The sequence below is a fragment of the Carya illinoinensis genome, chromosome 1, assembly GCF_018687715.1.
Source record: "Carya illinoinensis cultivar Pawnee chromosome 1, C.illinoinensisPawnee_v1, whole genome shotgun sequence".
In the NCBI taxonomy this organism is placed as follows: domain Eukaryota; kingdom Viridiplantae; phylum Streptophyta; class Magnoliopsida; order Fagales; family Juglandaceae; genus Carya; species Carya illinoinensis.
In genome coordinates, this window is record NC_056752.1 from 46,603,889 (window position 1) to 46,614,412 (window position 10,524).

Below are 10,524 nucleotides of genomic sequence, written 5' to 3' on the forward strand. Positions count from 1 at the left end.
TTGTTGCAGAATTATTGAAAATAAATAACAAAGATTCTTTCGGTTTCTAGCTAAGCACTAGCATTGTACTAGTCAAAGTTTAGCCAAGCCTTTCTATTAAATATATATATATATATATATATATTATTGATTCAGCTTGACATTTTCTTCTTCGAGAATCGGCAAACAACAGCAAGCACCGAGTACTGAACATCAGATATTAACCAAAATAAACTACTGATATCGATGACACTCGAGTGAACTATATTAACAAAATATAAATATATATATATTAATAAATAAATTAGGCATTGCGTTCTGAAGTCCAAAAAGACTAGATTTGGCCATTAATAAATCTATAAATTAGGCATTGCGTTTTGACCGAATAAATAAATAAATTCTTATGGTAGACACTCGAGTGAGTCGAAGTCAGTAGATATATATACACATTACATTCAGAGATCCCGGGCCCGGATGGATGCTAATTGGGCCAGATCACCGAAAGATGTCGGTCTTACAGTTACATGCCCCAAACACCACGAGCAGCTGCCACCTTATTGTTGGGTCTAGCCGTTAGCTCGTACAATATCCTCGCAAATGTATCAGAATATCTGCCATCGGCAAAGAGTATCTCTGCAAAGGAATTCTCATAAGCTAGCAGCAACCCCCTATTCTGCGGTTCAGAGACCAGGCTCTCAAGTATCATTGCAGCTTTCCTGCAAATTTCTGGAACAGGGTGCGGCGTCTTGATCACCTTGAGCAGCCGGTCAATTGCCCTGTATTTGGTGAAATTGTAAGCAAAATTATTACCTGATATCGGCAACAGAAGTTTCCATTTTAAAATCTTAAAAAACAAAAACATAAAACTGAAATGTTAGTCATCTGAACGAGCAAAAAGAAAATCAATCACCATCGCTCGCTGGCGAGTTTCAATCTGCAGTCCATATTAACTTCTGCAAGGTTATAGAGAGCACCAACAGCAACTGCTTGGGCATCCAACGCTGGAAAGCTCATAAGATCAACTAAACGCTTGTGTATCTGCATTGTGCATTCGGCCCATATTATAGTCTTAATGCATGCATGTGTACATGTCTAATCTATCCATACTGGGACAAAACTAACCTGTGGAACAAAGGGGCGAAGGAAAGGCTCGTTATCAGGATTTATTATCAAACGCCCTAGTAATTCAGCAGCTGCACAATGCCATGCTTTGACTGCAGATCCTAGCATCCCCATGACAGATTGAACTGCACGTTTTTCTCTGTTTGGAGGAAATAGTTTATGAACTTTTTGATCGGTGAACTTATAAGCCAGAAGTTAGAAATCAAAAGTAGCAAGAGCTAAAGCAAAAAGTAAGGTCAGATTTCTCACGTTATTTTGATGTAGGATGGCTTTGATGAGCTAAATATTCGAAGGTCAAGCAATGGAGCCAAATTTACAATAGTCTCAAGGGCATTTGTGACAAGTTCCTCATCCTCTGTTAACAATGGGAACTTTCAGAGATGTCATACACCAAAATATAAAGACAGAAAAATCAAATGATCAAATATACTAGGAGATACCATGACAGTATTACATTTTATGACATGAAAGAAACCCTTAAGCTTTCAACAACAGCAATTCTCACCCGTGGTGTGATCTTCTATGCACTGGAACGCTGTTTCCAAGCAATGACGATGCTGGGCCATAATAATTTCATTTTCAGGCATGAAAGAGAAGTTCCGGATAATGTTTGAAGCAGCAGCAGCGCATTGCTGCTTTTCTGCTCGCCCTTCTTCATCAAGATTAAACAGACCATCTTCATCAAACCACCAATTTGAAGGATGAGATTTGGAAATATTGTTCTGCACCACTGGTTCCATGACAGACGAACCAGACTTTAGGCTGCCATATGAACTTATCACATACTCAGGATCCAGTTATTCAAAGTAAGCTTAACATATTCAACAATTGGATCAGACAGAAAGGTTTAGGAAGAAGAACAAAAGAACCACGTCAAGCTTACATAGGATGCAGGGGAGTGCCATTTGACCCCAACGAACCCAACTCATTCCCAAATCCAGTTACGGTAGAATTTGCACCTAGTGTTCTGACCCTCGGTGTCCTTATGAGTTCTTTAGGAAGAGCTATATCGCGCCAGTCATCAATCTGTTTCATTTTATATGCCGTAAGCACTTAATTCATTTTGATCAAATTAAGCATGGTAAAGACAAAGGAAAACACATACAACTTGGAGAAGAGCATCCAGCAACCCAGGAATTTTTGCAAGAGGGGTTGTATCTTTGCGCATGTCATCCTTTTCCTTGAATGAGAGCAGTGTGAGAGTATTCAATGCCCAGGTCAGCTCACTCTTTAATCCGCTTTGAAGGGCAAGAACTATCCTTTTATTGTTTTGATCTAGAATGAGTGTAACAGTCAGAATAGGTCAACAACAATCTAAAACTTAAACGATGGACAAATTTTGGAAAGCCTTTGTAGTGCATAAGAGGAGTGAATAAAGTGAAGAGATACAGCAGAATATATCATAATCACCACCAACAAAAAAGTCCAGTCCCAACATGTTTAGGAAGCAAGACAGAAGAAAATGGAGAACTTAGGGGAAAATATCAGAAGCATGTCGGAGGTAAACGTTATTTTCTTCATTAAACTTAAATTCCCAAAATTTCCTAGAACTCATGCGCACACCGTTCTAATTTCTTTCCATCTTCTCTTCAAAAGCCTACCTCAGCTTACCATATAAATTTTCTTGAGTTATTTGGCAGCCCCATCTGTTGCACGTGTTCTAGTGAGATTCCAATTCAATTTCTCACCTCAAGTCACACTTCTATTCACTTTTTCTTACCTTCTTCTAATAATTTATACACAACCATTTCTGCTCCCACTTCTCTTAAAATGCCTACCTCAGCTTACCATATAAATTTGCTTGAGTTATTTGGCAGTCCCCATCTGTTACACCAACATGTTCTAGTGAGATTCCAACTCAATTTCTCACCTCACGTCACAATTCTATTCATTTTTTCTTACCTTCTTCTAATAATTTATACACAACCATTTCTGCTTCCACTTCATATCTATAGTTCAACTTGACAACACAATATAGAACATGTTGCATTGATCTGAGCCTCCTATACCACGTCGATTTGAGGTGCATCATAATTGCAGCCAGGCAAAAAACATAGTGAATTGTACCAAATACAAATAGATACCACTCGATATACGCACAGATAAATAAATCCAGGGATCTGCGGCATATTATACCATTTAAAGCACAATTACACTTTTTGCCTCAAATGATCACTCTTGAAACTCATGGAATATTTCATAGCATTCAATCGATTTTAACTTCAGCTTTAAAAATATTACACAATACCAGCTGCACATTCAGCTCTAACTCTTAAGATTAGAATTATCTTAAAGCATAATTCACGCATCCATTAGGGCTTATGAATAAGTAGAATATTAACTAAACTCGGCAGTCTTGTCCTATGAAATCGAACTATATTATGAGAGATAGGGTTTTGAAAAACTGACCAGCGAAGGAGCTGTGAACGTGGAGAGATGGGCCGAGTAGGTTCGACGGAGCAGCCGTTTCAGATGCTGCGGCTGCAGCGGCGGAGCTGCTGCCGAATGGGCGGCCTCTCTTGGGAGTGGGACCGGTGGCGCCTCCTGCGCCTCCAGCCGACTTGCTCTGGTCTCTCTTCTGCATTGCGCTCTCACTATCTTTCGGGTTCTGCTATGGCGATTTGGTAAATTGGAAGATACCTGATTTAGGGCACGAGGAATTTCTGACCCGGATCCGACAATTAAACCAGAAATGGACTGATTTCAAACTGCAATATTGGGCCTAAGGCCCTCGAGAAAGCCCTGTGTGAGTCTGTGGAGAGACGTATAGATTTTAAGGCCTTGTGAGTTTTGGGTTGGGTTAGATTTTCGTCCCAATTGCTAGAATATTCTCTCTTATATCTGATTAGGATAAGAGCATTGGTGACGGCTATTTAGTTTTGTGAAATGCTTTAAATATATAATGATTTTATAAAAATAAATGTAGAAAATGGCATTATTTAATATGTTATTATAGATTATGAAATTATTATTATTATAAAATATATTTAATATATTATATGAGATTCTATTAGGTTTAATTTTATATATATATATATATATATTTTTTTATATATAGAGGGTTTCGCCTTTAATATTTCACCAAGCTTGCCTTAGCGAGTAGCAGATATATCATTTTTTCTCATATTTCGTACTGTGTCGTTGTCTTTAAAATTGCAAGCGACAGCTGCGACCCCCGAAGAAAATCAAGGTGGAAGAAAAGAAAAAAGAAGATAGGATAAAACAGGTCACGTTGCTCTAGATCTTTTAGAGAACTTCACATATACATTACCGCAATATCATCATCCGCACAGAGGCTTAAGCTTGCAAGGTTTGTTATAGTCATGTTGGATAAAAAATCATTTATGGGTTTGCTCTTCCTTCTTATTTTTCTTTCCATTCTTTCTTGTTCTGGTTTTCGCCTTTTGTTCTTGCCCTGAACAACTGAAACTTGGTAGTTTTCGCTTACGGGTTTGTTCTATAGAGTGAAGGATTTGTGATTTGGGTTATTTTTGCGTTGTTGATCTCTTGAGGTTTGAGGTAACACTCATGGATGCTCTGTTTCGTAATTTTGTAGCTGTTTTCATTTTATTTCAATTTCTAGTTTTGATTATTACAGTCCTGTAATTGAAGACTTTTCTTCTTTCGTGGTAGTTGTGTTCTTATTTTGTTTTCTTTGGCCCGTGTTTGGTTTCTTAAAGCATATCGATTACAAAATAAAGGAAGTGAGGAAGCAAAGTATGATTGATCTGGCCAAAAAATGTACTGCACTTTGCGGGAGATGATTATTTCTTCGCTCCTTGAATCAAAATTTTTTGTTTCTTTCATTTTCATTGCTCTGATATCTTATCAACCATATGGAGTTAAAGTATTTCTCTTTGTATTCTTTGTCAGATTTACTTTTATGATGTTGTAAGATGTTTGATTCATGGGTTTTATTAAGGGTTCTTTTTTGCTTGAGATGGTTCGGGTATTTTGTTTTCGTTCGCTTATTTATTTATATCACTATCATAGCATGTTTGCTACTTATCCAAGAAAAAACTGTCACTGTCTTTGCTGAAAATTTGCAAAGTTTTCAGGCATTTATGTTTAACAAGTTCCGCTTGCTTTGAAATAATGCTTCCAGTACCTTCAGTCCTTTGTCTGGGTCTGTTTCAATGCGGCCTGTGTCTTCCACTTAGCCCACATCATTGTGCACACTCCCAAATCCTTTTACACATATGTAGTGAGCTGGCCGTCCATTTTCTTATGATATTGACTACTGAGCTCGTGATTAACATGGGAATTTAGATCATCAATTGCTTTTTTTGTGGAGAAGTAAAAGATAAGAATTTGAATTCTGAAAAAAAATCTTTTGTTTCCTTGTTCACATCTTTGCACACATCTTTGCACGTTTATTTTTCATCTATCCCTAGAAACAGATAAAGGGCAGGCATTCGGAATTTTGAGTCATTGGTTAGTGGTAGTGTCTTGTTGCATGATCAACTTCAGCGTTTAAATGATATTCTAAAAGAAAAAATAAATAAATATTGCTTGTAAAAAGAATATTGTTTGTCTGAATTCTATCTAGCATTGTGTAAGAAGAATACTCTCAAAGGTAAATATGTTTATCGTTTTGTAACTTTTTACGTTGTAGGATGGCAAGCACATGGGAAAGTAAATATGGAGAACACACCTACGCGCACCTCGAGAGGGAACCCTACTGGCCTTCTGAAAAGCTAAGAATTTCCATAACTGGAGCTGGTGGGTTTATTGCCTCACATATTGCAAGGCGGTTGAAGACCGAGGGTCATTACATTATTGCTTCTGATTGGAAGAAAAATGAGCACATGACAGAGGACATGTTTTGTCATGAGTTCCATCTGGTTGATCTAAGGGTGATGGATGGTTGTTTGAAGGTCACAACTGGAGTTGATCACGTATTTAACCTTGCTGCTGATATGGGAGGTATGGGCTTTATTCAGTCAAACCATTCAGTCATTATGTACAACAACACAATGATCAGCTTTAACATGCTTGAGGCTGCAAGAATCAACGGAGTTAAGAGGTTTGTTCCTTTCGGTTTCCTGTAGTCTAGACTTTTCATTTTTTTTTTATCATCCATATGATTTTAGCAGTCTATTGTACCCTACTTTACAGGGGATTTTATTTCTTTCATTCTCTTTTATTTCTCATGGAAACGCCTTTTTTTCAAATTTTACTATCAATTTTTTTGGGTTGGTTGGAGAAGAGGGGGAGGGTAGAATACATATACGTTATAAGGGATGACACAGTTATTTTAAAAGAGATAATAAATGTGTTGGATGATTAAAAAATGCCACTTCATGACATTTATTTCCACAGAATGAAAAGGTTTTACTTTTGCATCCTTCTAAAATGGATAAGAAATCAAATCTTTCAATTGTTTTTATCTGTTTGGTTCTAGGGAAGCATCTCATATGCTTTATTGACTAATTAAATTTTCAATGATATACCTGTGCTTTGAGCGGCTTCTGTCCCCTTTGGTGGTCATTATGAAAATTAACTTTTCCAATATGGTCTTTAGGTTCTTTTATGCCTCAAGCGCTTGCATTTACCCTGAATTCAAGCAGTTGGAAATTAATGTGAGCTTGAAGGAGTCTGATGCTTGGCCTGCAGAGGTTTTCTTTTCACTAATTAGAGCTTTTACATCTACTTCTACTTAATTGGAGATTTTGAAATTGATGGGATCCTATGTTACATGTATAATAGCCTCAAGATGCGTATGGCTTGGAGAAGCTCATGACTGAGGAACTGTGCAAGCACTACACGAAGGACTTTGGAATTGAGTGTCGGATGGGGCGGTTCCACAACATATATGGACCCTATGGAACATGGAAAGGTCGGCTTCTGCTTGTAATTTCCTATATGACAGGAAAAACTTGGGATTTTTTTCCATTTTCGGGATATTTGTTAAATGTATTCTGCTTTTCTTTTCTTCACTTCAGGTGGGAGAGAGAAGGCCCCTGCTGCATTTTGTAGAAAAGCTATTACTTCCACTGAGAAGTTTGAGATGTGGGGAGATGGGCTACAAACCCGGTCTTTCACCTTCATTGATGAATGTGTAGAAGGTGTCCTAAGGTATCACTGCTCATGCCTCATGAAATGAACATTTTCTTGCCAAAATTGCTCTCACGTGTGGCTTTCTTGAGGCTTGAGCTTACCTTTTCGTTTTGGCCTTTGTTAAACTCATCTTCAATCCTTTCTTGTGCTCAAAACATGAGTAGCAGACACTGGACCATTTGGACCATTTTGCAGAAGTGTTATTTGCAGGTCCATTTCGTCAGGATAACTTTCAGGTTGTATTAGTTCTGTGTAGCAAAATGTTCACATGCCCCAAACTTTCAACCATACAGTTTCAATTTGCTACCTATCCACAGCCACCACCAAGGGGAAAAAAAAAAAAAAGAAGAAGAAGAAGAAGAAAAGGAGTAAAAGAGCTGACTATCCTACTATTGGTTTTTGGGCTTGTTGAAAGGAATTCGGAATGATCTGTTAAACAAGCTAAAAAGAATTTTGTGTTGTTATAATGGCTGTTGTGGTCTTTCACAGCCCTATGACCAAAACTCTCTCTCTCTCTCTCTCTCTCTCTCTCTCTGATAAGTGAAAAGAAGTATTATTCTTCATTGCTTAACTCAGAATTGGATCGCAAAAGTACTGATTTCACCTGTGATTCTCTGAGCATTTAGGTTAACAAAGTCTGACTTCCGTGAGCCAGTTAATATTGGGAGCGATGAGATGGTTAGCATGAATGAAATGGCTGAGATAGTCCTCAGCTTTGAGAACAAGGAACTACCCATCCATCATATTCCTGGCCCAGAAGGTGTGCGTGGTCGAAACTCAGATAACACTCTGATCAAGGAGAAGCTTGGTTGGGCCCCTACGATGAAACTGAAGGTACAATGAGGAAATTTTCCTTTTTGGTGAGTCAGGGTACAACTTGTAATTCAGACTCAGTAATCTAAGCATATATTTCTTGTGATTTTTGTAGGATGGATTGAGAATTACATACTTTTGGATAAACGAACAAATAGAGAAAGAGGAGGCTCAAGGTATTGATTTGTCAATTTATGGGTCATCAAAAGTAGTGGGAACTCAAGCGCCTGTACAATTGGGCTCTCTTCGTGCTGCCGATGGCAAGGAATGAAGCTGGTTTAGCTGCCCTGGAGGACTCGCATTAGTACTGCCACTGAATCATATTGGTGAGGAGTATACGGGTATGCCTAACTGTTTAGGCCATAAGCTCTTGCTTGCATGTCCTCCTGTACATGTATTTTATTCGTATAGGGGGTGATTATATGCTGGAATTTTCTTGCTTTTTAGGTAATGGGCCATTGCTGTATGGCAATAAATCACCAAGTCCTAAACTTTCTCAACCATGTTGTACCAACGCATTATATCTTTGATAATTTCTGGAAGCATCATTGCAAGTCATCGTTTAGGGAAAGAAACAGTATGTTGTTCAAAACTGAATTTAAAATATAGCATTTTGGTTTCTTGTACAGAAAATGTAGAATGTGGTGGCATAAGGGGGGGATATAATTGCTACGGATTTGCTCTTTACCTCTGGTCGACAGGCGGTCACTTTATATGCCTATTTATCTGGATAAGAATAATTTCAGAGATGAATGTTGTGTTCCTTGTGCAAGATATGAGGCCTTATGGCATACCCGTATGGTTGGCCCACTGGAAAAGCTGTTCAAAAATATTTTTCTTCTCTTTTTTTGTTCATTTCTATCTTAATTTTTGTCTAAACCTTTTGATGGCATAAAGATTTGAAAATAAGGAAATCAATCAGAAGAGAGAATTATCTAAACTGCATAGGAATTAGGAGTAGTTCATCTATTAATTGAAATAGACCAGATCATCAAAAGCAAATGGCAAGTATACTTTGTCAGTTGGGAAACTTATGAAGGTGCCATCAATACATTATAATACATGGTTTTTTAAAAGGAACGATTCCCATTGATGCATGGTGAGCTTATGAAAAAGAAAGAAAAATGAAAAAAAACGGAAACTTGTGATCATTCTCAAGCTACTATCATTTAAGCGACTTAACTTTGTAAAGGTCAATAGCAGAGGTAGAGATAAACCTGCTCTCGTGTTAGTTGCAAAGCAAAGGATGCTTTATGCTTTAGAACGTTGGGAAAGGAGTAACATCCACATTATTCTACTCAGAATGTGTGAAGATGCCCGGGTTGATGATTAGTAATAAGATCTCAGCAGAGGACTCAATTTTCTGTTTGGACAAACAGGATCAGAGATTTGAGAGGAGCAGTTTGGTTCAATTGGGAAAAAGAGATTTTTAAAAGCAAGAGGGCAGACTAGACGATTGTGGCCCAAGGTTGGAAGAAAATGATGGCAAAAAGAAGGGGAAAATTGTGACCCAAGGCAGTTTGTTCTCTTTCATCAAGGGAAAAAAATTTGTGACCCTTTTTCTTTTTAACTTTATTCCCCTCCTAACGTTCCCTCAAGGATTCTGAAAAATGGACTCAAAACGGTTGCTTCAAATAGAATCTACAGAGACTGAATTCCCATGAAACACGGCCAATATTAATTAAGAACTCAATATTTTATTTTCAATACCGAGTAGACCTGATCATACTCAGATCCTCGTGATGAGGAATGCCAAAGCTTTGTTTCTGTCTCTACCCAATTGCATGCAGATGGCAGATTATATCATTATATGTATGTAGTTGAACATCTGCATATTCCAGAAATCGAACATGGGTGTACAGTCTCTATCACTTTTTTCTTGTGAAGTTGGGGAAGCTTATAAATTAGATAATGGTCCCACCAACTTGTTCATATTTATTTATGCAGATTTGTTAGATCAATTTCATACCATCTTTAGTTTAATTAATCGATACTCTTCGAATAGAATAGACCCAAATGATTACATTAAGACAATTTTCCAGTTGAATTATTGTACATAACAAGTGATTAATAATGTGTATATATATATATGTCTTTGCAAGAGGCCTTGCATATGATCCATAAAAGGCTCATTCACCAACATGGATATTGCTTGGCTTCAACTCCATCCATATCCCATTCCCAAGGAGGCTATATTAACTTTCTAGTATCCACATTTTATTCAGCAATTTCATTTAAAAGTACGAAGAAGATGATCTTCTGCACAATCTGTACTTAATTATGTAAACTACTCAGACACATGAAAAATAATGTTAGAAAATATATAATTGGAGAGTGGATGTGAGAGAAGATAATTAATTAATTACGTTCACTCATTCTTGACAGTTTAATATTTAGGGATCATATCTACATTAATATCTGTTAAGATTAATACCATTCATTACTAAAAGATTAGCATGAAGTCGACTTATGTCATTTTGCAGTTGATAATTCATAATCATTGGACCGTATCATTTTCTCATCATTATATATATATATATATATTAATTA

General features: G+C 37.2%; 2 protein-coding genes across 5 annotated transcripts; one reads left to right on the forward strand and one right to left on the reverse strand.

Annotated features, from left to right (window-relative positions):
- Window positions 1-246: 246 nt before the first annotated feature.
- On the reverse strand, window positions 247-3,761 carry LOC122277824 (armadillo repeat-containing protein LFR). Its single transcript, XM_043088013.1, has 8 exons — window positions 3,511-3,761; window positions 2,207-2,376; window positions 1,985-2,127; window positions 1,607-1,863; window positions 1,351-1,456; window positions 1,102-1,240; window positions 890-1,017; window positions 247-755 (listed from the first exon to the last, which is right to left on the reverse strand). The coding sequence occupies exons 1-8, from the start codon at window positions 3,683-3,685 to the stop codon at window positions 500-502; spliced, it is 1,374 nt and encodes a 457-aa protein (XP_042943947.1). The 5' UTR covers window positions 3,686-3,761; the 3' UTR covers window positions 247-499.
- Window positions 3,762-4,188: 427 nt separating this feature from the next.
- Window positions 4,189-8,804, forward strand: LOC122277832 (GDP-mannose 3,5-epimerase 2-like). Of its 4 annotated transcripts, none has more exons than XR_006229169.1 (8): window positions 4,189-4,411; window positions 5,717-6,127; window positions 6,626-6,719; window positions 6,811-6,940; window positions 7,047-7,179; window positions 7,788-7,995; window positions 8,090-8,315; window positions 8,604-8,804. XR_006229169.1 is itself a non-coding variant. In XM_043088024.1 (7 exons), exons 2-7 carry the CDS (start codon window positions 5,718-5,720, stop codon window positions 8,243-8,245), a joined length of 1,131 nt encoding a protein of 376 aa, XP_042943958.1. In that variant the 5' UTR covers window positions 4,189-4,411; window position 5,717; the 3' UTR covers window positions 8,246-8,600. The 4 variants fall into 4 exon arrangements, 2 of the variants coding, with proteins under 2 accessions (XP_042943958.1, XP_042943959.1); XR_006229163.1 differs by lacking the exon at window positions 8,604-8,804 and adding an exon at window positions 8,422-8,600; XM_043088024.1 differs by lacking the exon at window positions 8,604-8,804 and having other exon boundaries at window positions 8,090-8,600.
- The last annotated feature ends 1,720 nt before the right edge of the window (window positions 8,805-10,524 follow it).